This window comes from Trifolium pratense, linkage group LG2 (assembly GCF_020283565.1).
Source record: "Trifolium pratense cultivar HEN17-A07 linkage group LG2, ARS_RC_1.1, whole genome shotgun sequence".
Classification (NCBI taxonomy): Eukaryota; Viridiplantae; Streptophyta; class Magnoliopsida; order Fabales; family Fabaceae; genus Trifolium; species Trifolium pratense.
In genome coordinates, this window is record NC_060060.1 from 19,417,436 (window position 1) to 19,442,569 (window position 25,134).

Sequence of the window (25,134 nt, forward strand, 5' to 3'; positions counted from 1 at the left end):
CTAACTCTCTAATTATAATAATTTTCTACTTAGACTAATTCGATGTGGAATTTGGATGAATATTCCTTTTAACACAAAATATCACCGCTTCATACAAAGTCAGATATTTCTTCACTTTGTTATCAACTTTATACTCAAAGAAAAAAAAAATCATTAACATGACTAACCACATTTATAGAAGGAGTATTCTTGAATATTTTTATCTTCTCTTTTAGGTCTCACAAATCCTCCATAAATTTTGGACTTCTATATTGCCATAAAGAGATGCACTACATATCTACTTATCTTGGTCTTGTTGGAGGAGCAAATTTAGTCTTGCTTAACATCCGCTCTTTTATTTAATATAATATAAGACTTTAACACACACTTGATACATTCCAATATTCTCTTAAGGTTGCATTTTTTTTATAATTAAATACCATAAGACATTTTGGTATCAAATAAAAATATTGATAGAGTGCCAAGTGACTTTTATAAGAAAAAAATCCTTTTAAAATGAATACACCAACAAATAAATTTAAGGCGGCATATCTACCTAAGTTGTCCCTCCCACCTATAATGCAATAAAAAATTAATTAAAGAGGCAATGAGAACAAATCCTAGGTTACACTCCAAAGTGATCTTAATATTGTATAAAATAGAAAGTTTAAACACACACTGATGTTGAAACATAATAATATTAATATATTTTCACAAAGTCAAGACAAAGGTCACATATAAAGCACACCGACATAACTTACAACGATATTTGTTTGTTGGATTAATAGGGAAGCAAAACTACCAAATCATCATCATTAGTGAAAGAACAATGATTTAGTGGAATAGTTGAATTGCATACTTTTGGTGTGTGATAATACCATATACTATAAACTTGTTTAAATGGTTGAGGTCACTGTTGTGGTACAATAAAAACACTATGACACTGTTCCACACAAAAATGGGATTGTTGGTAAACATACTCATATTCCCTAACCATGCTTAATTACTCTATCTAGTATCTATTCCTACTAGGACAAAGTAATAAGAAAAGCAAAAAAGGTAAGGGACCATGTAAATACATACATGAAATGAAATAAAGAGTATACTTTATCACTACTTTTTTCTTTAAAAAAATTACACATTTTTAGTAATTTTACGGGCTAACCATGCACAAGTGTGATTAATATTGTACTATGAAATGTACCAAAAAAAAAAATTGTACTATGAAAACTTTAAAGTAATAATTCATTGAATTAAATAAAAAATAGGATGATCATAGTAAAAAATAATCTTTTCCATGGTAGAACACCATCTTTCTAGTGGATATAGAATTATCCAATATTACATATTCTAGAACAGTGTTTCAGCCACTCTCTAGAGTATTTATGGTGCAGCCGTAATGCTCTTTTGTGGGATCACAAACCTTTTGACGTTTCTAAAGTTTGTTTACTCGCACAGGACACCATCCATGACTACAATTGGTGCAATATGGCCCTTGAAGAACCTCATGTTTCAGCTAAAGATGTCACTTAGATGAAGCTAAGTAACGGTTGGTTAAAGTGTAATGTTGATTGTGCCCTCTTTTCAGCTGACATGTCATTTGGCATAGGCGTTTGTTTCCGTGATAGTTCAAACACTTTGGTGCAAGCTTGTACCTTATGTTTCCCTCACGTTGCTCATGATGTTGAATATGAGGCTTCGGCCCTTCATGTTGCTCTTCAAATTGCAGTGGAAAGTGGTTATGCTCAGGTCAACTTTGAGAGTGACTGTCAAGCCGTGGTTATTGCTATAACAAACAGTGATGTTTATGTTAATGAATTAGGCGTTATTTTGACAAGTTGCAGGTCCCTTATTTCATCAAATGCTAGCTACAATCTAGCTTTTATTAGAAGACAAGCTAATAGAGTCACTCATAATCTTAGCTAGAATGTCTATATTTCAGTCTAGCCCCAATATCTTTTATTATCCTCCTCATTGTATTGATACTATTATTTGTGATGAAATGAATTGATTTACCTTTATCTCAAAAAAATAGCTGAATTCTATTGTGGGCTATTTTAAAAGTATAAATTTAATGTACCAAAAAATATATATACAAGTGGTGATTGACGTTGAATTTGGTAGGAAGGACTACGTCAATTCCCCCCAACTGCAATTGAGAGGGGGCTGAAACCACTTAATGACAGAACTGAACTCAAACAAGATTAGGCGGTTCAATGGACCTCTATAACCACTAGATCATTCAAAACACTATCGAAAGATGGAGAGGACACGAGGATAGAAGAATTTTGATCAATTTAAGGGAAGTGAAAAGCAACCATATATACATCTAATCTAATTATATAGTATGATTGTATGAACTTAAACCTAGTTCGAAGGAACATGGTTAAAAGATAACCATTCATAGTCCCATTAGAAATAAAATGCATAAATAAGATTGACTTTAAACTAAATCATGGTTTTGTAGTTGAACAATACCTTTAAATGGTTATACATACCATTGCATGCTTGTTTTGCTTTGGATTCACTTTTTACTTGCAGCTTTAATTTTAACTTAAAGATGAAACTATAAACTATAAAGTGATGAAATGCAAAATCTTAAGAAATGACATTCCCGCGTGCATAAGTGGGTCATCTAATCATACTTTATGTACAGTTAATTGGATTCCTTGATTAAGACATTACATGTTAAATAATCATAGCAATCTAAAGATTATTAGTGCAAAGCATTTACTTAGATGCTAAAAGTGCAAAATTAGGATCATAATGCTCCCACTTCGTGGAATGTCAGAGAGAATGGTTGAACTAAAACCATTTTGGGCCTATTGATTAATGTATTATGGTCCACCTCCACTATAGGCCACGACCCAAACATTCTCCAAATTATAAAAGAGTTTTCGCATCTCTTGGAACTCCTCGTTCGCCTCTGTAAATTTTAAAAATACCCTCCTCATCACTATTTAAGTATCGAACTCAAAGGACGCCAAATCTGAAAGAAAAAAAAAATGTTCGTTTCCTAAAATACGAACCTTGAAAAATTGGGGCGAAGAAAAGATGAGAAATATAAAAATATTAGATTTTATAAAGTTCGCATTCTAGAATGGAAATATTCTAGAAAGCGAACTATTTTTTCTCAGTTTTTGCTATTTACACACTCGTATCATGCATTATGAGGAGAGTGATATTGGAAGGTCGGAGGACACGTGTGATATTCAGAGGACACAAGAAGAAGGAGTCATTATGAAATTGCTCTTTAATTTGTTTAGGCCAGTGTCAGGCCCTAAACACCGCCCTAGTTTATGTGGTTTTTCTTTTTTCCACATATAGGAAGAATTCATATATTAATAGCAAATGATTTCTTGCCACAAGGTACTACTATACTTATTCATTTAATTAATAAAAAAAAGTTTTAAACAAGAAACATGTAGGAAGATAAAAAAAGTATAATTGGATTAATATTAGTATAAGTTTGTAATGATAAATCACTGACCCACTAGGAAAAAAGAGGAGGTTCTTTTTAATTTTTACAGTGAATGTATCCTTCTTAAACATTCTTTTTTCTAAAATAATATCATAATAAAGGTCCTCTGTGATCAACATATTTAACCTACATGAGCACTTTCAAAGTTCTTGCATTAGGAGTTGATTGGAAGAGTTTATTTGAGCTTAATTATCAATGATAAAATCCTGTATAAATATTTAAAAAGAGTATACGAAAATAGTTTCATATATCTTATTTTTATGCTCCATCCCGTTTCATTCCATTCCATCGCATTCCATCATATCATTAAATGTCTAAACGGTGCTAACTTAAGTGAATTTTGAGGTTACCCATCAAAACTATTTTTTTTTTATCAAAATCATTTTATTAAAATTCAAATTTAATCCAATAATTATCACATAATTTGCAATAAACTCCTAAGTTTATCGTAGGATTATCCTATAATTATTAAACTCCTAAGTTTATCTGGTTGGTAAAAAAATAACTTAGTAAAACAAACATCAATAATGGGCTTAGGCCTAATCTAAAAAAAATCACCAATAAAAATGTTCAGGGGAACTTGAATAAAAAAAAAAAAGCAAAAGATATCTTTTAGCCGGTGTACAAGTTTTTTGCGCACCCTATTTTACTTATCCGCTACTTAAGTAGAGGATGTTATACAATGAAAATTTTGAAGAAAAAACGTTGTCCGCTACTTAAGTAGCTGGTGGTATTTAAGAGTAGGGCGGAAAAAGAAACTCCTAAAAAAATGATAAGGGAGCTTGTCCTCTAAACCAAACCCTATAGGACTCAACAGGTTGCCAAACAAATGGACAACTATGTTGCCTTCCCTTTTTTTTGGGGTTTCAATTACATCATATGCTCCACTAACCACTAACCCATGTAGGTATTAGGATTAGTGCTAAAGTTTCATAGCCTGCAGTGACCATATGATGGTGGCGTCCCTTGAATTGTATCAATAGAACTAAGCATAGTTCCAAGATTCTTTTCATCTGGAACAAACAAGCACCAATTTTTTTTTGAAGAAGTAAACAAGCACCAAATTAACAAATGTTGTATAGATAAAACAAATATTCAAATACATCCTTAAAAAAATTCATTGTTAAAGTGCACAAAATTATCAATTTAAGTATAGGATGCTATATGACTTACCAAGTCTTGGGATTTCACGTCCTTTTGGGTGATGAATCAAAACAGGGTTGACAAAAGCCTCTAGCAGAATAATGCTTTCTGGCTTCAAGAAATCCTTCTCACCTTAATCACATTATATGAATGAAGTATAAGTATTTTGATGACTTCTCGTCAAATATAATTTTTAGAGTCTTTTTAGTTAAGTTTTAGTTTACTTTTGGCAATTTAATATTTAATAACAAATTATTAACATATCTTAGCTGTATTGTATTTTGAATTTCAAATTTTTTATTTATCTGCATATCTGTATCATAACACATCCGCATGCGTAGTATGTATTCATGCTTCATATGCATCATTTTAAGACAAAAGCTAAAGGAAAAGTTTCTTGAAATTACCTATAGTGTGAAGAGAGGGGCAATCAATTGGTTTTGAAAATGCATGGAAAGCAAGTTTAGGTGTTCTATACTTCATCCCACGAAATCAATTGTAATTTAACATCAACCACTTAGAATCACAAACTTGATCTTCCTTATCTTCTGAAGTGCTACTCTCTAAAATCAATTGTAATTTAACATCAACCACTTAGTCAACATGTTAGTGTCGTGGCCATTAAAAAAGAACATGTTAGTATCGTGTCAGATGTTTGTGCCTGTGAGTTTTTTAAAACTTAAGAACATGAAACATGTCAAAATTAATTTCATATTTCAAGAATCTCCTTTTATCTCTCACAAAAAGTTAATCCAAAAGTGCACTAGGGAATAGGGATGAAGGGTCAACTTGTTGATTCAAAAAGAGAATGTGTAAGTTTGGTTCTATGCATCAGAACCAAAAAGAGAAAATACTCTTGTGAGTATGCATCAGAAGACAAAGTATCAGAACTATGCTAAACATCATGCATAGGTGTGAAAGGTGTGAGAGTGATCATGCAAAGAGAGTGATCTGACAAGGAGTGTGAAAGCTCGAAATAAGTTTGATGCACAAAACAGAAAATAGGCGCAGAAATGAGCTCAACAGTGCTCAGGATAGGCGCAAAAGTGAAGCTAAAAATGTATTGATCACAAATCTGAAACTTAAAACACAATCACACATCCTTATATAGATGATGTGATACACTAATGCAACTAAAACCCAATGTAACTAACTCTTAACAAATTAGTTAGCTAACGCAACTAACACTAACTAACTTGTTTCACACGCAACTGACTTGTCCTTCATTGTGCTATATCATTAACAAGGAGCAACAAAGAGAATTTACACAGTTTGGAGATGAGAACAAACAGAACTATTGCGATGGTAGATTGAGCATGGACGCTTCTGAAATCAGAGAGGGCCGTGGAAAAGGTTGGTCTCCAAAAAGGGCAATTATGGAAACAATGAGCTAGCAAACCACCAAACACAGAAAAATAATTGGAGTACATCAAAATTAGAAAGAGAGAAAGCAGAAGGGAGATGGTATTCTTTGTTTGTATAGACAATATTGATCCCAATACACCTGTGAGGGACTTGGAAGACAGCTTCCACAGAGTAGGAGAAGCTAGCGATACCTACATCTCAAAAGAGAATAGAAAACGAGTAAGCAATTCGGTTTTATCAGGTTTGATAACTTTAGTTCAGCTGATAAAGCTATTCGAAGGTTTCATGAGTCTTTGCTTAAAGGAGAAAAAATCACTCTAATATTATACTAAAACCACTCAAATATGATACTATGACCACTCTTAAACCAAAAAGTGGACATGATCTTAGAGTCAGGAGTGATAGAAGGCCACATGAGTCAGGAGATTGTGTCATAGATGAAAAGGAGCATGATCTTAGAGTCTAAGTGCCCACTGCAGCAAGAAGACTTATCAAATATAGTGACTGAATGGCACAACAACATTGACAAGGATCCGAGATATGGGGCAATTCAAGTTTATCGTAACTTTTTCGACCCAAGAGGAGTTGGAAATAACTAATCTTACTAACTCTTAACTACCTATTAACAACTTCTTAGCAAACTCGTCTCTAATAATTCTGAAGACAAAAACATTTCTACTAAAACATTTAAAACATGTGAAAATTAATTTTATATTTCTAGAATCCTCTTTATGTTTCACAATAAACGATTAATCCAAACATGGACTAAAATGTAAATAATAAAGTAAGTTATAGTGTTTCTTTGCTAATTAGTACCTGTGCTTGCATTCCTGGCAATGCAGCTGCCAACATAGCTCCCTGAGTGACATTAATTCTTAATCAATTAAAACCGAAAGAAAAATATCTGCATATTTCAGCATCAAACAATCAAAACTTATGAAGCACGCACACTCATAGGATTAAGCGTGTTCCGGTGTTGGATACACATCAATGTCTGACACTGACGCGACGTAACATTTATTATAAGTGTCGTCTGTGTTGTGTCAAGTGTTCATATCTGTATCCATGCTTCGTAGATTAAAACAATACCTGAGAGAATCCAAGTAAACCATCAAAAGGACCATTTTTTAACATGTAATCCTCAATGTATGCTATGCATTCCTCAAAGTTCCTATACTCTGTGTTATCCTGCACACAAATAAATGAAATCTTATTTAGGCACCAACGCAAATAAACAAAGAAGATTAATATGATTAATTGTATTAATTAATATAATAACCTCATTGGATCGGAACCATTCATAATAAGGAGGATCGAAATGAATCAATGTGCGAATACTATTTTAGTATCAAAATAAATTGGGCAAACTACTATTTTAGTCTTTAAATGTATCAAAATTGTAAATATATCTCTAATGTCTCTTTTGTGTAATTAATTTTATGGACTAAATTTAATAACTAAAAACACATTTGAGGATCAAATTGACTACCTAAAAATATATTTGAGGATCAAAATGACTAATAAAAGAAACACTTGTGGATCTAATTGCAATTTCTATACATTCAAGAACGAATGTGACAACGAGATATACTTCCAAAGACCAAAATAGTGGTTTACCCAAAATAAATTTCAGCAATCGAAACGTTATCGGGATGAGTTGTTTAATAGGTCTCTTTTTTCAATATGTTTGATGGCACTGCTCAGAATTATGCAAGGAGACTATCAAATAGGATGTCTCTAAAATAAAACAATTTAGATATAATTGTATCGGAGTCCTACTACACTGTAAAATCCGTTCTAGAAAATACACCCTCAAATATGTTACTTAAACTACTCTAATATTATACTAAAACCAAAAAGACATTGATAATATGACATCTCTTAAACAACAGAGGAACAAATTTCAAATCACATACACTAATATGCTATATTATCCAATGATGGACTCTAAGTTTTTATTTTCAATTTACAAACACTAATATACTCTATGTTCCAACAATTGACATCTGGTTTTCGAACATTAATATATCTCAAGTTTCATAGCCGGCAGTGACCATATGATGGCATCCCTTGAATTGCATCAATAAAACTAAGCATAGTTCCAAGATTCTTTTCATCTGGAATAAACAAGCACCAAATTAACAAATTTTGTATAGATAAAACAAATATTCAACTAGTACATCCTAAAAAAACTCATTGTTAAAGTGCACAAAATTATCAAGTTAAGTATAGGATGCTATATGACTTACCAAGTCTTGGGATTTCGTGTCCTTTTGGGTGATGAATCAAAACAGGGTTGACAAAAGCCTCTAGCAAAATAATGCTTTCTGGCTTCAAGAAATCCTTCTCACCTTAATCACATTATATGAATGAAGTATAAGTAAGTATATTGATGACTTTTCATCAAATATAATTCTTAGAATCTAAAGGAAAAGTTGCTGAACAAAGAAATTGAAGAGTTAGTTTTTTGAAATTACCTATAATGTGAAGAGAGGGGCAATCAATTGGTTTTGAAAATGCATGGGAAGCAAGTTTAGGTCTTCCATACTTCACACCACGTAATATGGCTCCGGATATGAGAATCACAAACTTGATCTTGCTTATCTTCTCAAGTGCTACTCTCTAAAATCAATTGTAAGTTAACATCAACCACTTAGTCAAATTTAGCATTCATTATTTTATCCAAAAACATTTTATGAAACATTGGTTTTGAATAAATAGATTATGTAAATTGTAAAATTGAATACATTCATAGATTAATATAATTATGTTTGAAAGTAAAAGCTTTAAATCTCAGTTAAAAGTTATAATCTTTTCTAAAGACAAATTTTTGGTACTGAATGTGTGTTTAGTGCCCGGCACGTGTATGTCAGTGACACGACACCGGCACATGCATTTTACATTTAATTATTTCATTTTTTAAAATTATTATCAGTATTGACATGTCAACATGTTAGTGTCGTCTCATATGTTTGTGCCTTGTGACTGCTTTACAACTTACGAACACATGTAACATGTCAAAATTAATGTCATATTTCGAGAATCTCCTTTATCTCTCACAAAAAGTTAATCCAAAAGTGCTAGCAGAAGAATGAGCTAGCAAACCACCAAACACAGGGTAACAATGAGCTAGCAAACCACCAAACACAGAAAAATAGTTGGAGTCCATCAAAATTAGAAAGAGAGCTAGCAGAAGAGAGATGGTATTCTTTGTTTGTATAGACAATATTCATCAAAATACACCTGTGAGGGGCTTGAAAGACACCTTCCAACAAGTAGGAGAGGTGAGTGATGCCTACATCTAAAAAAAGAATAGAAGACATACAAGTAAGTGATTCGGTTTTATCAGGTTTGATAACTTTAGTTCAGCTGATAAAGCGATTTGAAAATTCAACGAGTCTTCGCTTAAAGGAGAACAAATCATGGTTAGCTGAGCATGGTTTGGAAAGGAAAATATGGATAGTGGTAACACCAAGAGTGATGATTGGAAGCGGGCGACAAAACAACCAGAACCTAATAATTGGACTTCCAACCTCACAGATACAAGTGTGTGTGTGTGTGTGTGCGCGCGTGCGCATAGTAAGCGTGAGAAAGAACATGTCCAGCGGAGCAGACGAGAAGAAGTTGATCAAAGAATGAATACACATTTACTAAAACCCAGTGTCAAGGGTGATACAAGGGGCCACATGAGTCAGGCGAATGTGTAATGGTGGAAAAGGAGCATGATCTTAGAGTCTAAGTTCTCACTGCACCAACAAGACTTATCAAATATAGTGAGTGAATGGCACGACAGCATTGAGAGGATCCAAGATATGGGACAATTTAAGTTTCCCGTAACTTTTTCGACCCAAGAGGAGTTGGAAATAACTAATGTTACTAACCTATTAACAACTTATTAACAAACTTCTCTCTAATAGTTCTGAAGACAAAAAATTCTACTAAAAACATTTAAAACAGGTGAAAATTAATTTTATATCTCCAGAATCCTATTTATGTTTCACAAAAAAGCGAGTAAACCAAACATTCACTAAAATGTAAATAATAAAGTAAGTTATAGTGTTTCTTTGCTAATTAGTACCTGTGCTTGCATTCCTGGCAATGCAGCTGCTAAAATAGCTCCCTGAGTGACATTAATTCTTAATCAATCAAAAACGAAAGAAAAATATCTGCATATTTTAGCATCAAACAATCAAAATTTATGAAGCACGTACACTCTTCAGATTAAGCGTGTTCCGGTGATGGACATGCGTCGGTATCTAACACCAACACGACATGATGTTTATTATAAGTGTCAATGTGTCGTGTCAAGTGTTCATGTCTGTATTTGTGCTTCATAGAACAAAACCATACCTGAGAGAATCCAAGTACACCATCAAAAGGACCATTTTTTAACATGTAATCCTCAATGTATGCTATGCATTCCTCAAAGTTACTGTACTCTGTGTAATCCTGCACAAAAATAAATAAAATATTATTGAAGCACCAACACGAATAAATGAAGAAGATTAATATGATTAATTGTCTTAATTAATATAATAACCTCATTGACTTGGAACCATTCATAATAAGGAGGATCGAAAATGCCTTCAACTTCTGATTTTCCCTGAGCTGGACATTGACCATCAAGAAAAACAAAGTCCAATTTTTGTATTACAGTTTCAGGCCAACGAGAGAATATTGATTTCTTGAGGATTTGACCGCTAGTTCTGAATCCATGGAGGCAGAGGATTCTTGGTCTCTTCTGGTTTTCCATCATGTTTTCACTTTTCTCTTCTCAATCCATCAACTCTTTCAACTCTTATTTAACTCAAATAATTTAAGCTACTCAACTTTCCATTTAACTTCAATTATTTTATTCAATAAAACTTATTTTATCATTGGTCAAAAGAAGAAAATTTATCACCACTTCATGACAGTTATTATACTCAAATATTTTATTAAAAAGTATTTATAAAACTTAAATGATACTATGAGATGGATCAAGTATCAAATGAAAGTCAAACACCAAAACTACTAATCATTAGTTGGTCAGTGATGATTGATGCTGGACTTGATAGGGAGGACAACGGTTCGATCCTCCGCAAATGTGATTGAGAGGGGCCGAAACCAAATTCATTAGCAAACAACAATAACAAACCAACACAGTGGAGATTCAAAAATTGAAATGGAAAGGGGAATTCGAAGGAGATTAAAAACACAATTTACAGTGGTGAGAGGCGGTAGCGTCCTGTAATGGCGTCGTCTGCGACTACGTAGACGAGTTGGTGGGTCGGAGGTGCCGTGTTCTGCATTCGGTGGTGAGGGAGAAGTTGGCTGAAGAAGGCATTTTTGTAATTATTATTATCAATTTAAAAGTAAAAAATTTTAGAATTTAATTTATATACACGATCAAGTATAAAGTTATTTTACACATGCGTCAAATAATATAAATTTTGGACAGTAAAGTTTTGAAAATGACATAAAAACTTTTACATTTATCAATAATGGCTCCAAACTCCATATTGCTTCTAGCCTTTCCTCCAACACACTGTTGTACTGTTGTAGCCAATTGAGAGCTTCCAATAATGCTACTGCTTCAGCTTCTTTAACCTCCGGTTTGCCTTCAAATTTCTTCATATAGGCACGTATGACTTTGCCTTCTGCATCTCTCAAACAAGCTCCAATGCAGTACTGGTTAGCTTCCTCATAGCACGCCGCGTCGACATTACATTTAAGTGTTCCTGGTTGTGGTTTGCACCAGTGTAGTTCAGTCTCATGTACAGCCGGACTTCGGTGTGTTGTTCTCATATTTGTCGCTTTCAACCAGTCGTTAAGTGACTCCGTAGCACTTCTACTAACTTCAAAATTCGTCGGTAATTTATCGTTCCAACACTTTTGAATAGTATAAGTAACGTTATACTATTCAATAATAACATTTTAATTAATTAAAAGTTTGTATTATATGATTCGAGCTCCACTGATATTTTTGGAGGGAGGTAAAGTAAATGTCCTTTGTAAGTGCTCTTTAAGCCCTAAGGTCTTCCCTGCCTTGTCTCATTTGCCTTGTCTCATTAGCTTCTCAAGAGTCAAAACTCAACACATCAAAATTAGGTGGTGCTCTCAAGTTGGACGTCTATTTCCATAGGCAACAACAAATTTCACTATGAAATATGAACAATCTCACTCTCTCATTTCTAACTGTTTCCTCTATCATTTCTAACTGTTTCAAGTACATAGGGCTTTCTCTACCCATATGAAAAATAAAACACAAAGTTCACTGCTCCACTAACCCATGTAGGTATTACAATTAGTGCTAAAGTTTCATGAGAATTACTTTTGCCACCCTACTGTCTTCCTCGCATGCCCTACGTACGAAATTATCAAAATACCCCCATCCGATATTTAGGTAGCGGACACCCTCCAAAAACACCATACCTTTATAACGTCCGCTACTTAAGTAGCAGAAGGGTAAAATGGGAAAGGCGTAGAGCGCGCGAGTAACCGGTAGTAAAAGTAAATCTCAAGTTTCATAGCCGGCAGTGACCATATGATGGCGTCCCTTGAATTGTGTCAATAAAACTAAGCATAGTTCCAAGATTCTTTTCATCTGGAATAAACAAGCACCAAATTAACAAATTTTGGATAGATATAACAAATATTCAAATGCACCCTAAAAAAATTCATTGTTAAAAGTGCAAAAAATTATCGATTAAGTAAAGGGTGCTATATAACTTACCAAGTCTTGGGATTTCATGTCCTTTTGGGTGATGAATCAAAACAGGGTTGACAAAAGCCTCTAGCAGAATAATGCTTTCTGGCTTCAAGAAATCCTTCTCACCTTAAACGCATTATATGAATGAAGTATAAGTATATTAATAAGTACAAGGGTGCTGCTATATACAACTAACACATTGCATCACGAATGTCCTGAATATACACATGTTTTATTTTTATAGGTTGGTCAAATTTTCAAGTGACTGACTAACAGAAATCATGGAGAAACGTGGTGAAATTGGCCAACGATATTAGTTCGCTGTTTTTTCACAAAGCTATTTCTCGGGATAAAAAGTATTTTCCTAAGTACAATACTGCACTATAAATAACAATAGAAGATGTAAATATGAAGTCCAGATATTTTTTAAATAACAATAGTATCTATATCATAATTATTTTTTAAATATTTTATCTGATACATATGAGATAATTCACATATAGACAGTAATACATATCTTAGCTGTATCATATTTTGAATTTCAAAATTTTTATGTATCTGCATATCTGTATCTTAACACATCCGCATGCGTAGTATGTATCCATGCGTAAAGGAAAAGTTGCAGAACAAAGAAATTGAAGAGTTAGTTTTTTGAAATTACCTATAATGTGAAGAGAGGGGCAATCAATTGGTTTTGAAAATGCATGGGAAGCAAGTTTAGGTGTTCCATACTTCATCCCACGAAATATGGCTCCTGATATGAGAATCACGAACTTGATCTTGCTTATCTTCTCAAGTGCTACTCTCTAAAATCAATTGTAATTTAACATCAACCACTAGTCAAATTTAGATTAATAATCATGTTTCAAAGTAAAAACTTCAAATCTCAGTTAAAAGTTATAATCTTTTCTAAGGACAAAAATTTCGCATTGAACGTGTGTTTAATGTCTGACACGTGCATGTCACTGACACAAAAATTTCGCAGTACTACTGGTACATGGTTTTACATTTAATTATTTCATAGTTAAAAAATATTATCAACATCGACATGTCAACATTTTAGTGTCGTGTCAGATGTTTGTGCTTGTGAGTGATTTGCAACTTAAGAACACCTGAAACATGTCAAAATTAATTTCATATTTCGAGAATAGGGATGAAGGGTCAACTTATTGATTCAAAAAGAAAATGTTTAAGCTTGGTTCTATGCATCAGAACCAAAAAGAGAAAATACTCTTGTGGGGATGCATAGTAACAGAACTATGCTAAACATCATGCATAGGTAGGTGTGAAAGGTGTGAGAGTGATCTGAGAAGGCAGAAAAAGACAGTGAAATGGAGTACAAGAAGTGTGAAATCTGGAAATAAGCTTGATGCACAAAACAGAAAATAGGAGCAGCAATGAGCTCAACAGAGCTTGTGCTCAGGATAGGCGCAAAAGTGAAGCTAAAAATGTATTGATCACAAATCTGAAACTTACAACAAAATTAAAAATCCTTGTATAGATGATGTGATACACTAATGATCAACTAAAAACCAATGTAACTAACTCCTAACAAATTAGTTAGTTAAGGAAACTAACTTGTTTCACAAGCAACTGACGTGTCCTTCATTTCGCTATCATTAACAAGGAGCAACAAAGAGAATTCACACAGTTTGAACATGAGAACAGACAAACTAGTACGATGGTACGTGTCGTAGAGTGAGCATGGACGCTTCTGAAATCAGAAAGGGAGGGGAAATGAGAGCCATTGGAAAAGGTTGGTCTCCAAAAAGAGCAATTATGGTGGATAACATGCCACCCAATTGGCAAACCAGGGAAACAATGAGCTAGCAAACCACCAAACACAGAAAAATAATTGGAGCCTGCCGAAATTAGAAAGAGAGCAAGTAGAAGAGAGATGGTATTCTTTGTTTGTGTAGAAAATATTCATCCCAATACACCTGTGATGTGAGGGACTTGAAAGACACGTTCCAACATGTAGGAGAGTTGAGTGATGCTTACATCTCAAAAAATAATAGAAGACATACGAGTAACTGATTCGGTTTTATCAGGTTTGATAACTTTAGTTCAGCTGATAAAGCGATTTGAAGATTTCATGAGTCTTTGCTTAAAGGAGAAAAGATCATGGTTAGCTGAGCATGGTCTGGAAAGGAAAATGTGGATAGTGGTAACACCAAGAGTGATGATTGGAAGCGGGCGACAAAACAACCAGAACCTAATAGGACTTCCAACCTCACGGATACAAGTGTGTGTATGTGTGCGCGCGCGCGCGCATAGTAAGCGTGAGAAAAAACTTGTCCAGCGGAGCAGACGAGAGAAAAAGTTGATCAACGAGTGAATACACATTTACAAAACGCAATGTCAAGGGTGATACAAGGCCACACGTGTCAGTAGAATGTGTCATGGTTGAAAAGGAGCATGATCTTAGAGTCTAAGTTCTCACTGCAGCAACAAGACTTATCAAATATAGTGAGTGAATGGCACGGCAACATTGACAGGATCCGAGATATGGGGCAATTCCAAGTTTCTCATAACTTTTTCGAACCAAGAGGAGTTGGAAATAACTAATCTTACTAACTCTTAATTACCTATTAACAACATATTAACAAACTCGTCTCTGATAATTCCAAAGACAAAAACAATTCTACTAAAAACATTTGAAACATGTGAAAATTAATTTTATATCTCCATAATCCTCTTTATGTTTCACAAAAGAGCAATTAATCCAAACATGCACTAAAATGTAAATAATAAAGTAAGTTAGGGTGTTGCTTTTCTAATTAGTACCTGTGCTTGCATTCCTGGCAATACAGCTGCCAACATAGCTCCCTGAGTGACATTAATTCTTAATCAATCAAAAACGAAAGAAAAATATCTGCATATTTCAGCAACAAACAATCAAAACTTATGAAGCATGCAAACTCTTCGAATTAGTGTCTTACACCAACACCGACCTTTTTTTTGAGACACCGACCTTTATGATTACAATGAATTAAGTTATTTTTTAAAATTACTATCGGTGCCGACGAATCAGTGTTTATGTCGTGTCTAGTGTCAGTGTCTTTATCCGTGCTTCATAAATCAAAACCATACCTGAGAGAATCCAAGAACACCATCAAAAGGACCATTTTTTAGCATGTAATCCTCAATGTATTCTATGCATTCCTCGAAGTTCCTATACTCTGTGTAATCCTGCACACAAATAAATGAAATCTTATTTATGCACCGCAACAAATAAATGAAGAAGATTAATATGATTATTTGTATTAATTAATATAATAACCTCATTGGATTGGAACCATTCATAATAAGGAGGATCGAAAATGCCTTCAACTTGTGATTTTCCCCGAGCTGGACATTGACCATCAAGAAAAACAAGGTCCAATTTTTGTGTTACGGTTTCAGGCCAACGTGAGAATATTGATTTCTTGAGGATTTGACCACTTGTTCTGTATCCATGGAGGCAGAGGATTCTTGGTCTCTTCTGGTTTTCCATTGTGTTTTCAATCTTTTTTTTTTTTTTTTTTTGTGAAACTTTCAATTCATTTAACTCAAATAATTTAAGATACTCAATCTTCCCTTTAAATTCAATTATTTTAGTTAGTAAAATTTATTTTATCATCGGTAAAAAAAAAAAAGTTTATCTTGAATTCATGGGTGTTTGACTTCAATTAATTTTTTTTCACCACTATCTGGCCCACTGGACCGCCTAATCTGGTATTAAGTGGTTTTATTCCCCTCTCGATTGTAGTTGCGGGGATCGAATCATGGTTCTCCCTATAAAATCCAACGTCGATCACCACTATATCAACTAACGATTGGTTGACTTGAATTATGATACTCAAATATTTTATTAAAAAGTATTTATAAAACATAAATGATAGTTGCTATGAGATGGATCTAGGATCAAATGAAAGTCAAACACCAAAACTACTTATAGTAACGTAGTTGATTGTTGAGTTAAGTATATTCAAACAAGAAAAAAAATAGCAATAAAAATGTGAGGGCCCTTGAATAAAATGAAAATAGACAATGACAATGAGGTGTGTTCTCTAATAACAGCAGCAAAGAGCACCTGGTACACACACATCAGAAGCCAAAAAAACAGCAGCAAAACACACACCAGATGGCAGCCACCAGAGGAGCCTGGACTGCCGATGACACACAACCCTCTCCAACTGCCGCGTCTAAAATTCAGGAAATTAACCGAAGACAAAGTCAGGATCCCGACACCATTCATAGGACAAACATATTGGGATCTTATGGCGACTCAAACCCCACCGCCAAGATAAGAGTTTTATATCATCTACCACCTTCCCCGGATCTTTCACCCCGTTAGAGAAAATAACATCATTTCTCGATTTCAAATCATCCACTCCGTAGTATGCAAAATCAACGCAAAACCTCTCCTGACTTTTTCAAATATTATTAAACACACGCAGCTCTTGCCCACTAAAAGCCGAAACCAGAGAAAAAACACTTCCAAGAAACTAATACACCGACCGTGCCATAAACCTCCCTCCATCTTCTAAAGCCCACTGCCAATCTTCTTCGACATTCGATAACACCAACACCGGAAGCACTGCCAATAGACCACCAAACATGTCTTTTTCCCACGCAAACAACCTCCGCCTCCACCCCCACTCCCACCGGCGCACACCATCCCTCTCCACCCACATATTACTTACCATCAAATTTTGTTGCAAAGAAATAGAGAAAAGGACGGGAACTGAACACAGAGAGGGAGATTTCCCAACCAACAGTCCTTCCAAAACCTTGTTGAGTTCCCATTTCCCACTCTACAGCTAACATTTTGAGCAAACCAACTTCCCTATTCCCCTGAATCAATACCGCAAATATCTCTCCACCACTAAGAGGCTCGACTCAGAATACCACAACCAATCCAATGCACATTAAGCCGAGCACTTGCACCATATTTTGCAACCAAAACCTCTTTCCACAAAGCATTTTCATTTTGAAGCAACCTCCATCTCCATCATTTAATGAGGAGACTTAGGTTAACCTTCCCAACATCCCTCACCCCTAGTCCCCCTTGACTTATAGGCTTACAAACCTCTTTCCAACTCACCCAACTAATCTTCCTACCTCCCTTAACATCATCCCACAAGAATTCTCTTTGGATTCTAATAATTTTCCTTGTAACCACTGCCAGCAACTTCATGAAGGATAAGTAGAAAATAGGAATTGCGTTTAGAACCGAATTAATTAACACAATCCGGCTGCCAAGACTAACATTTATTGAAGTTATATATTGGAGTTTACTATTAAAAGAAGTTATATTGATTGTCAAAATTTGTGGACCGTTGGATGTGTGTTCATATATAAAAGATACATAACGTTACACCACTTAATAAAATTTTAACGAATATAAATTTTACAAAATCTATCGTTAAATTAAAAGTTTGTAATATATAGATTGTTTAGGTAAAATTTTACACAAATCTAATACATTATGTCCTTGACTGGGTTAAGGACCACGACTTCGCACCTTCTAAATTTGTACCGTATTCATCATTCTTTGGCCCCAACAGTCAGAAGCAACCAAGACTCACGTGATCCGGCACAAATACGAAATACATATGTTACTGGTCTGTCCAAATCAATCCCCAATCCCCCCCACCCCCCGGCACAATTTCTATCTCATTAACTCTACTTAAGTGTTAGAATATTTGCAGGTACTACCCCCATCCTATGGAGGAGAAGTGTTGTCGAACTCGTTCCACAACTCAACTAACCTCTTCGGATCACATCCCTTAAGTATTCATATGATACACAACAATACAATACAACTTTTACAATGTACCAAAGCAAGTTTAATTATATGACATTTCTCTGTGATTCACTATCACCACTGTGACAAAATAAGCTATAAATAGGACATCTCAATTTTTGACGTGGAAATCCTCTCAATGTGAGAGAATAAAAAACTATAGAAAGAAGAAGAGGAAGAAGAAAACAACATGACTCAATGTAATAATTTGATAAATGCGGGAAATTAACAACTAACTGCAACTGCGATCACTAACTAACAAGTAGCTAACATCTTATGATAGCTACTTATATCAGATTCATCTTTATAGCTTGTCAAGACTCAAAACACATCAAAATTAGGTGGTGCTCTCAAGTTGGACTATTTCCATAGCAACAACAAATTTCACTATGAAATATGAACAATCTCACTCTCTCATTTCTAATTGTTTCCTCTATCATTCAGTGAGACTTAGACCCCCTATGTATATATTCAACATAGATAATAGCTTTAAGTCTATAACACACTAAAGACATTTTCCCACAAAATTGTTGTATATATTAAATGAAGTTTCATAGTCTCATAGAAAGGGAACAAAAAATCTACTTGAAAATTCAATTCTTGCTGTGACCATCTGAATCTGATAGCATTCCTTGGATTTTGTCAATAAAACCAAGCATAGTTGCAAGGCTCTTTTCATCTGGAACAAAAAATCACCAAATAAATTTTGCATACACAAAACAAATATTAAAAATTGTTCAAGTAACATCAATTGTTAATGTGCACATAAATATCAATTGAAGTAAGGAATGCTATATAACTTACCAAGTCTTGGTATTGTATGCCCTTTTGGGTGATTGATCACAACAGGATCAACAAAAGCCTTTTGCAAAATAATGCTTTCTGGCTTCATAAAATCTGCCTCGCCTTAATCACATATATGAATGAAGTATATTGGTAAGTATAATGTGCACTAAATAATAATTGATTGAAACAAAGTTAGAAGAAATTGTTTATTGAAACTACCTATAATGTGAAGAGATGGACAATTAATTGGTTCTGAAAATGCATTGGAAGCTAGTTTAGGTGTTCCATACTTCATTCCACCAAACATGGCTCCTGATATCAGAATCAGGAACTTGATCTTGTTTATCTTTTGAAGTGCTAGTCCCTAAAATCATCATCATCATCATCAGTTCAATGTTCATTCAAATCAATTGTAACTTAACATTAATATCTTAGATAAGTTTATCATTCATTATTTTACTAAAAGAGTATTTTGTAATTTCTGATAACGGATGGAAAAATGGTCAGCTTGTTGATTCAAAAAGAGTATGTGTGTGTTCGGTTCTGCAGTAACGAAAATTGATTTTGAATGAATGTAGTTTATGTGCGTGTTCGCATTCATGTAGATTGCCGTCTACATGTATTTTGTTAGAGCATCAACCCTAGTTCAAAAGGATAAAAATACAGAAATCACAAATAATAAACACAAGATGTTTGGTAACAGAATTCGGCTTATTATGCTTATATCTCTAACTGCAGTTCCTTTCTATTATTTCAAGTTTGGGACGCAAGAAAATCTGTCACCGACGTCAAACCAAACATAGGCTATAGTTATAGATTAATAATCATATTCATGTTTAAAGGTAGTTTTAAATTCAAGTTTTAGATTAGACTTTATTTTGGACACAAAATTATTTCTGCTCAAGAACATGTAAAACATGTCAAAGTTAATTTCATATTTCTAGAACACCCTTGTATCTTTCACAAAAAAGTGAATCCAAAGTCCAAACATGCACTTTTTATAAAAAAAAAAAATCAATATCCGATCCAAGGACCGACTAATCTGAGGGGTTCAATCCCACTGTTCACTTGCGGAGACCCATTTAAAACCAGAGCAAAACTCTCTATGGGCTAGGCCACTAAAATTGACACCAGGGTAATCAGCAGCGGAACTAGGGGGTGGCTGAGGTGGGCCACGACCCACCCCCACCCAAAAAAATAATATTTTTATAAGTATAGAGTATTAGTTTAAGTGTATTATTAATGATTTTAATTTTTTTGGTATATATATTAGTACAAATATTAATGAAAATATTAGTTTAGAGTTTATTATCGATAATTGTAAGTCACTCGGTACACATATTAGTTTAAGTACAAGTGAAAATATTAGTTCGTAAACTATATATAAACTAGTAAGCTATAAGCTCATGAAAAAATGTTACCAATTTTTTTTCCAATACAAACTTATAAATTATAAGCCATAAATTTTTTAGTGGCCCACCTAGTAAATTTTTCCGGGTTCCACCACCGGGGGTAATCGAACCTGACACCAAAGGTCTAAGCCAACACCACCACTACGTCAACCCAATGGGTTAACATGCACTAAAATGTACTAGTAAATTAAAGTAAGATATAGGGTTTCTTTGTTAATTAGTACCTGTTCTTGCATTCCTGGCATTGCAGCCGCTAAAAATGCACCCTGAGTGACATAAATTCATAATAACAAATCAAAACCAAAAAAAAAAACAAAAAAATTGCATTTTTCATCATCCAAATAATCAAAAACATACCTGAGAGAATCCAAGAACACCATCAAAAGGACCATTTTTTAGCATATAATCTTCAATGTATACTAAGCATTCATCAAAGTTCTTATACTCAGTGAAATCCTACACACAAATAAATAAAATACCATACAATTATTTAATCACCAACATGAATAAATGAAGAAGATTAAGATTAATTGTATTAATATTAATAACCTGATTGGCTTGGAACCATTCATAATAAGGAGGATCAAAAATGCCTTCAACATCTGATTTTCCTTGTGCTGGAAATTGACCATCGAGGAAAACGAGGTCCAATTTTTGTTTTACAGATTCAGGCCAACGTAAGACTTGTTTTTTGAGGATTTGTCCACTGGTCCTGAATCCATGGAGACAGAGGAATCTGGGTTTGTTTTGGATTTGTTTTTCCATGATGTTGTCACTTGCTTCATAGTAGTCAGTGTTGGATTTTATTTTATTGACTCTACCTACCACCATAACATAATCATGACACGTCACACGTAAACTTTATAACCAAAAATATAAGTAAAATTGGATTTTTTTTAGATTTATTAAATAACAAATCTATTTGGTCTGTATTATAGTTCAGATACATGTCAATGAATCTAAAAAGTTTATTTTTTCTTATATTTGTGGTCGGAAGAACCATTTGTTAGGTTCATTGTATACCTAAAGTATTTTTTAAATTCATTGTATATTTAGTGCATCTTATTTATAATATAGACCAGATACATTAGATATACAATAAACCTAACAAATGCATTTTTGCTTATAAAATATTACGAAAAAAGTATATTTTATTTTTATTTTTGAAAGTCAAAACATGGCAAATATTTCAACTGTATTAATATCCTAAATAAAGTTGAGTCAAGAAAATGAATATGTTTAACCAAAATACAATATGGCAAATCTCTTATTGATTCCCTTGCGTTTCTTTTTCTAAAAAATATTTTTGCATAGAATTAAAAGGGTAAACTTATCTAATTTTTTTTTTTTTGTATTCAAACTTATCTAATCTTAGTATAATAATCTTTTTACATTTAAATGCCAAACATTGCTTTGAGTAGAGGTGTATATGGATTGGGCAAATCCGATTGACCCGGTCAAACCCACCCAATCCAACTCAAAAAAGTGGGTTGGGTCAAGCAAGTGGGTGAATATCGATTTTAAAAATGAAAAACCCATAAAAAAAGTTGGGTTACGGGTAAAACCGGATCCAACCCAAAAAAACCTACTTACCCACTAGTGCTATGTTTTTTGAAATATTTTTTATGAAAATACTAAAGATTTTTCCATTTGAACATTAAATATTTTTATATTGAAAATAAGTTATACTATTTTTTAAGAAAATAGAAAGATTGAATAATTTTTATAAATAAATATGATAATTTATCGCACTATTTAAAAAATAAAATGAAAAGCTTGAATAATTTTCATAAACATATATTATAATTCATCATTTAGTCATTTGATATTAAAAAAACAAAAAACAAAAAAAAATTGGGTAGCAAACTATCTAACCCGTAAATTAGTGGGTTTACATGAAAAATAGGTGATTATTTTTTATAGTGAAAAAAGTTACACTATTTTTCAAGAAAATACAATGGTTGAGTTATTTTTATGAAAAAAAAAATGATGATTCGACATTTAAATATTTAATATAAAAAATAATTTGGGTAACGCACTACCCAACCCGGCCCAATGTTTATAACGGGTGGTTATTTTCCTCGACCCAATCTGGAGTATCCTATGTGATTCGGGTTTTGGTTTTGATCAAACACAACCCAATCCGGTCCACGTACACTCCTAGCTTTGAGGCGACTATTAGAAGACTAACTTCTCAGTCTGTACAAATTCTTCTCGGTAGTACATAAACTTCTTATCGTATATTTTTTTTTATAAGCTTCTTATCGTATATGTAAATGAGGTAGTTGAATTCAGTGTTCATTTCAATTCCACATGTGGCCATTTTTTTTAAACGAAATGTATCATCCACGCGTAATTGCATAGAGTAATCTTATTGAGTTAACTGAGATCCATTTAGGGGATTGACCTCTCTCAACAAATGTTTCTCCATACACACCGACCGATAATCAAATCCATGACCAAATAGTTAAAGAACTCAAGTATCTACCACTTATGCCACACTATATTGGTTCATATGTGGCCATTTACGAGAGTGAATGTCGCTTCTTTGAATCAATGTTGGAGGCTAATAAGGAAAATTGGTCTTGTATTGAAGTATCACGTGATTCACGTAGCTAATGTTTTTAGAAAGTTAATCACAATACTCCCTCTGGTCATTATTATAAGCAAATTTTACTTGTTGGGTACATTGGAAAAGTGATGTATGTAGTCCATATTATGAACCAAATACATCACTTTTTCAACATACCAAAAAAGTCAAATTTAATTTGCTTATAATAGTGATCGGAGGGAGTATATGTTTTTGGTGTTTGGTCATTCTTAACTTTTTTTAAATTAGGTAGAAATTTCGCTCTTAAGGTGAATAAGTAGGATGTCTGATGTTCGAACTTCAACCTGTACATATATAATGTAATGCCCCAAACAATTGAGTTAAGCTCAAAGAAACCATACTTAATCTTATTTATTGGACTGACTTTTGAAGTGGGATACAAATTTATTTAATATGGTGTGAGAGCAGAGCGGGTTAAAATTGACAATAGGAAAATTAGACTCATGATTTAAGTTTAGCGTGATGATAGATATAGAAGTTCTATAGTTTAATGTGATTGTCGGTATTGAAGTTATATTGAAGTTTTATATATCGACAAACAGAAATGATTTATGAACACAACTTTTAGACTCAAACCGGACAAATATACACCTTTTTTTTATTTTAAATAATATAATGTTCCTTTTATATTTGCGTGCACCCTCATTTCCTCTTATATTTATACGATTTCAAATACATATTGGCTAAATTTGTGCTCAAATAACATGTTTGACAAAGTTTTGAACATCTTCATCTATTTAATTAGGTTTTGGGAGTGAGATTCATTTAAATTTCTTCTATATTATTGGCAATGCTACTTTTATTAAAGCATGAATGTGAGTAAAAAATCTTACATTTAATAAAATATAAAAAATATAAGTGTGTTTTTTCTTTTGCATTTTTTATTTTAAAATTGATAGAGGGCCAGAGGGGGGAGTACTAATAGAGAATAGAGATGTTAATAATGGATATCCGCATACACGGATGATATTCATTTGTTATTTATTTCGTTGGGTAAAAATACTATTTGTGTTCCGTAAAAAAAAAATAAAACTATTTGTGTTGTCCACATCTGCATGACAGCATGAGTATCGTAGTCGAATATTTAGCAAATTTTAAAATATTTGAAGGTAGTATATGTTACTAGTAATTTTTTATTTTTTTTTACAAATTGTCAGTAGTTTGTTAGTTTTAGGCCTTATCTGTGTCTTGGGCCTTGTGCTTGTTAGCCCATTGTACTGAATTTGTGTAAGATGTTTTCTCTCCCGACACCCCGTAATTTTTTTATATCCCCAATATTTCAATTTTGCCCTTTCAGAAAAATTTAGTTTGCAAAAATCGAATTTTTCCTAGTGCAAATTCAAAGTAAATTTTGGTTTTTAGAAACCGAAATTTATTTTCAAGGCAAAAAAAACTCCGTTTTCTACAAACCGAAGTTTTTTCAATGGCAAAATTGGAAATTCAAGGGGTATGGAAGAAACACGGGAGGTCGGGAGAGAAAACATCTTGTGTAATACCTATAAGTAGGTATTGTGGTGTGTGAATAACAATTGAGGAACCTTCTTTACACAACAAGTTGTATCTAGAGTCTAAGATCTCGGGCATTTCCTAAACAAATGATAAATATATTTTTTGAATAAAAAAAATGATAAAATCGAAAAACATTGTAACTGCACAAATAAATACTAACAAATATGCTTGTTTGAAAAGAAAAAAAAATGCTAATTCTGTAAGAAGAAGAAAAAAAAATGCATTTAATGAATTGGTCCAAGTGATAAGGATCTTAATCTCCATAAATATGTGGTCAGGAGTTCGATTCTTGACTCATGCGTATAGAGGAATTTTGGTTGGAAGGGAATAACCCACCTTATATACCTACAAGTTTCCCAACGGAGA

The 25,134-nt window shown here is 33.3% G+C and overlaps 2 protein-coding genes and 1 pseudogene across 6 annotated transcripts; all 3 read right to left on the bottom strand.

Annotated features, from left to right (window-relative positions):
* Window positions 1–4,390: 4,390 nt before the first annotated feature.
* On the bottom strand, window positions 4,391–7,832 carry LOC123904331 (annotated as a pseudogene).
* LOC123903876 (esterase OVCA2-like) lies at window positions 7,696–16,169 on the bottom strand. 5 transcript variants are annotated; one of them, XM_045953560.1, is made up of 6 exons: window positions 15,943–16,169; window positions 15,753–15,851; window positions 15,447–15,488; window positions 13,321–13,465; window positions 12,684–12,777; window positions 7,696–8,085 (listed from the first exon to the last, which is right to left on the bottom strand). In XM_045953560.1, the coding sequence occupies exons 1-5, from the start codon at window positions 16,153–16,155 to the stop codon at window positions 12,698–12,700; spliced, it is 579 nt and encodes a 192-aa protein (XP_045809516.1). In that variant the 5' UTR covers window positions 16,156–16,169; the 3' UTR covers window positions 7,696–8,085; window positions 12,684–12,697. The 5 variants fall into 5 exon arrangements, with proteins under 5 accessions (XP_045809516.1, XP_045809514.1, XP_045809512.1 ...); XM_045953558.1 differs by having other exon boundaries at window positions 12,684–12,785; XM_045953556.1 differs by lacking the exons at window positions 12,684–12,777; window positions 13,321–13,465; window positions 15,447–15,488; window positions 15,753–15,851; window positions 15,943–16,169 and adding exons at window positions 8,218–8,319; window positions 8,446–8,590; window positions 10,047–10,088; window positions 10,319–10,417; window positions 10,509–10,944.
* Window positions 16,170–18,702: 2,533 nt separating this feature from the next.
* LOC123903877 (esterase CG5412-like) lies at window positions 18,703–21,447 on the bottom strand. The gene is made up of 6 exons (XM_045953563.1): window positions 21,198–21,447; window positions 21,006–21,104; window positions 20,873–20,914; window positions 19,456–19,600; window positions 19,255–19,356; window positions 18,703–19,129 (listed from the first exon to the last, which is right to left on the bottom strand). The coding sequence occupies exons 1-6, from the start codon at window positions 21,411–21,413 to the stop codon at window positions 19,044–19,046; spliced, it is 690 nt and encodes a 229-aa protein (XP_045809519.1). The 5' UTR covers window positions 21,414–21,447; the 3' UTR covers window positions 18,703–19,043.
* Between the last annotated feature and the right edge of the window lie 3,687 nt (window positions 21,448–25,134).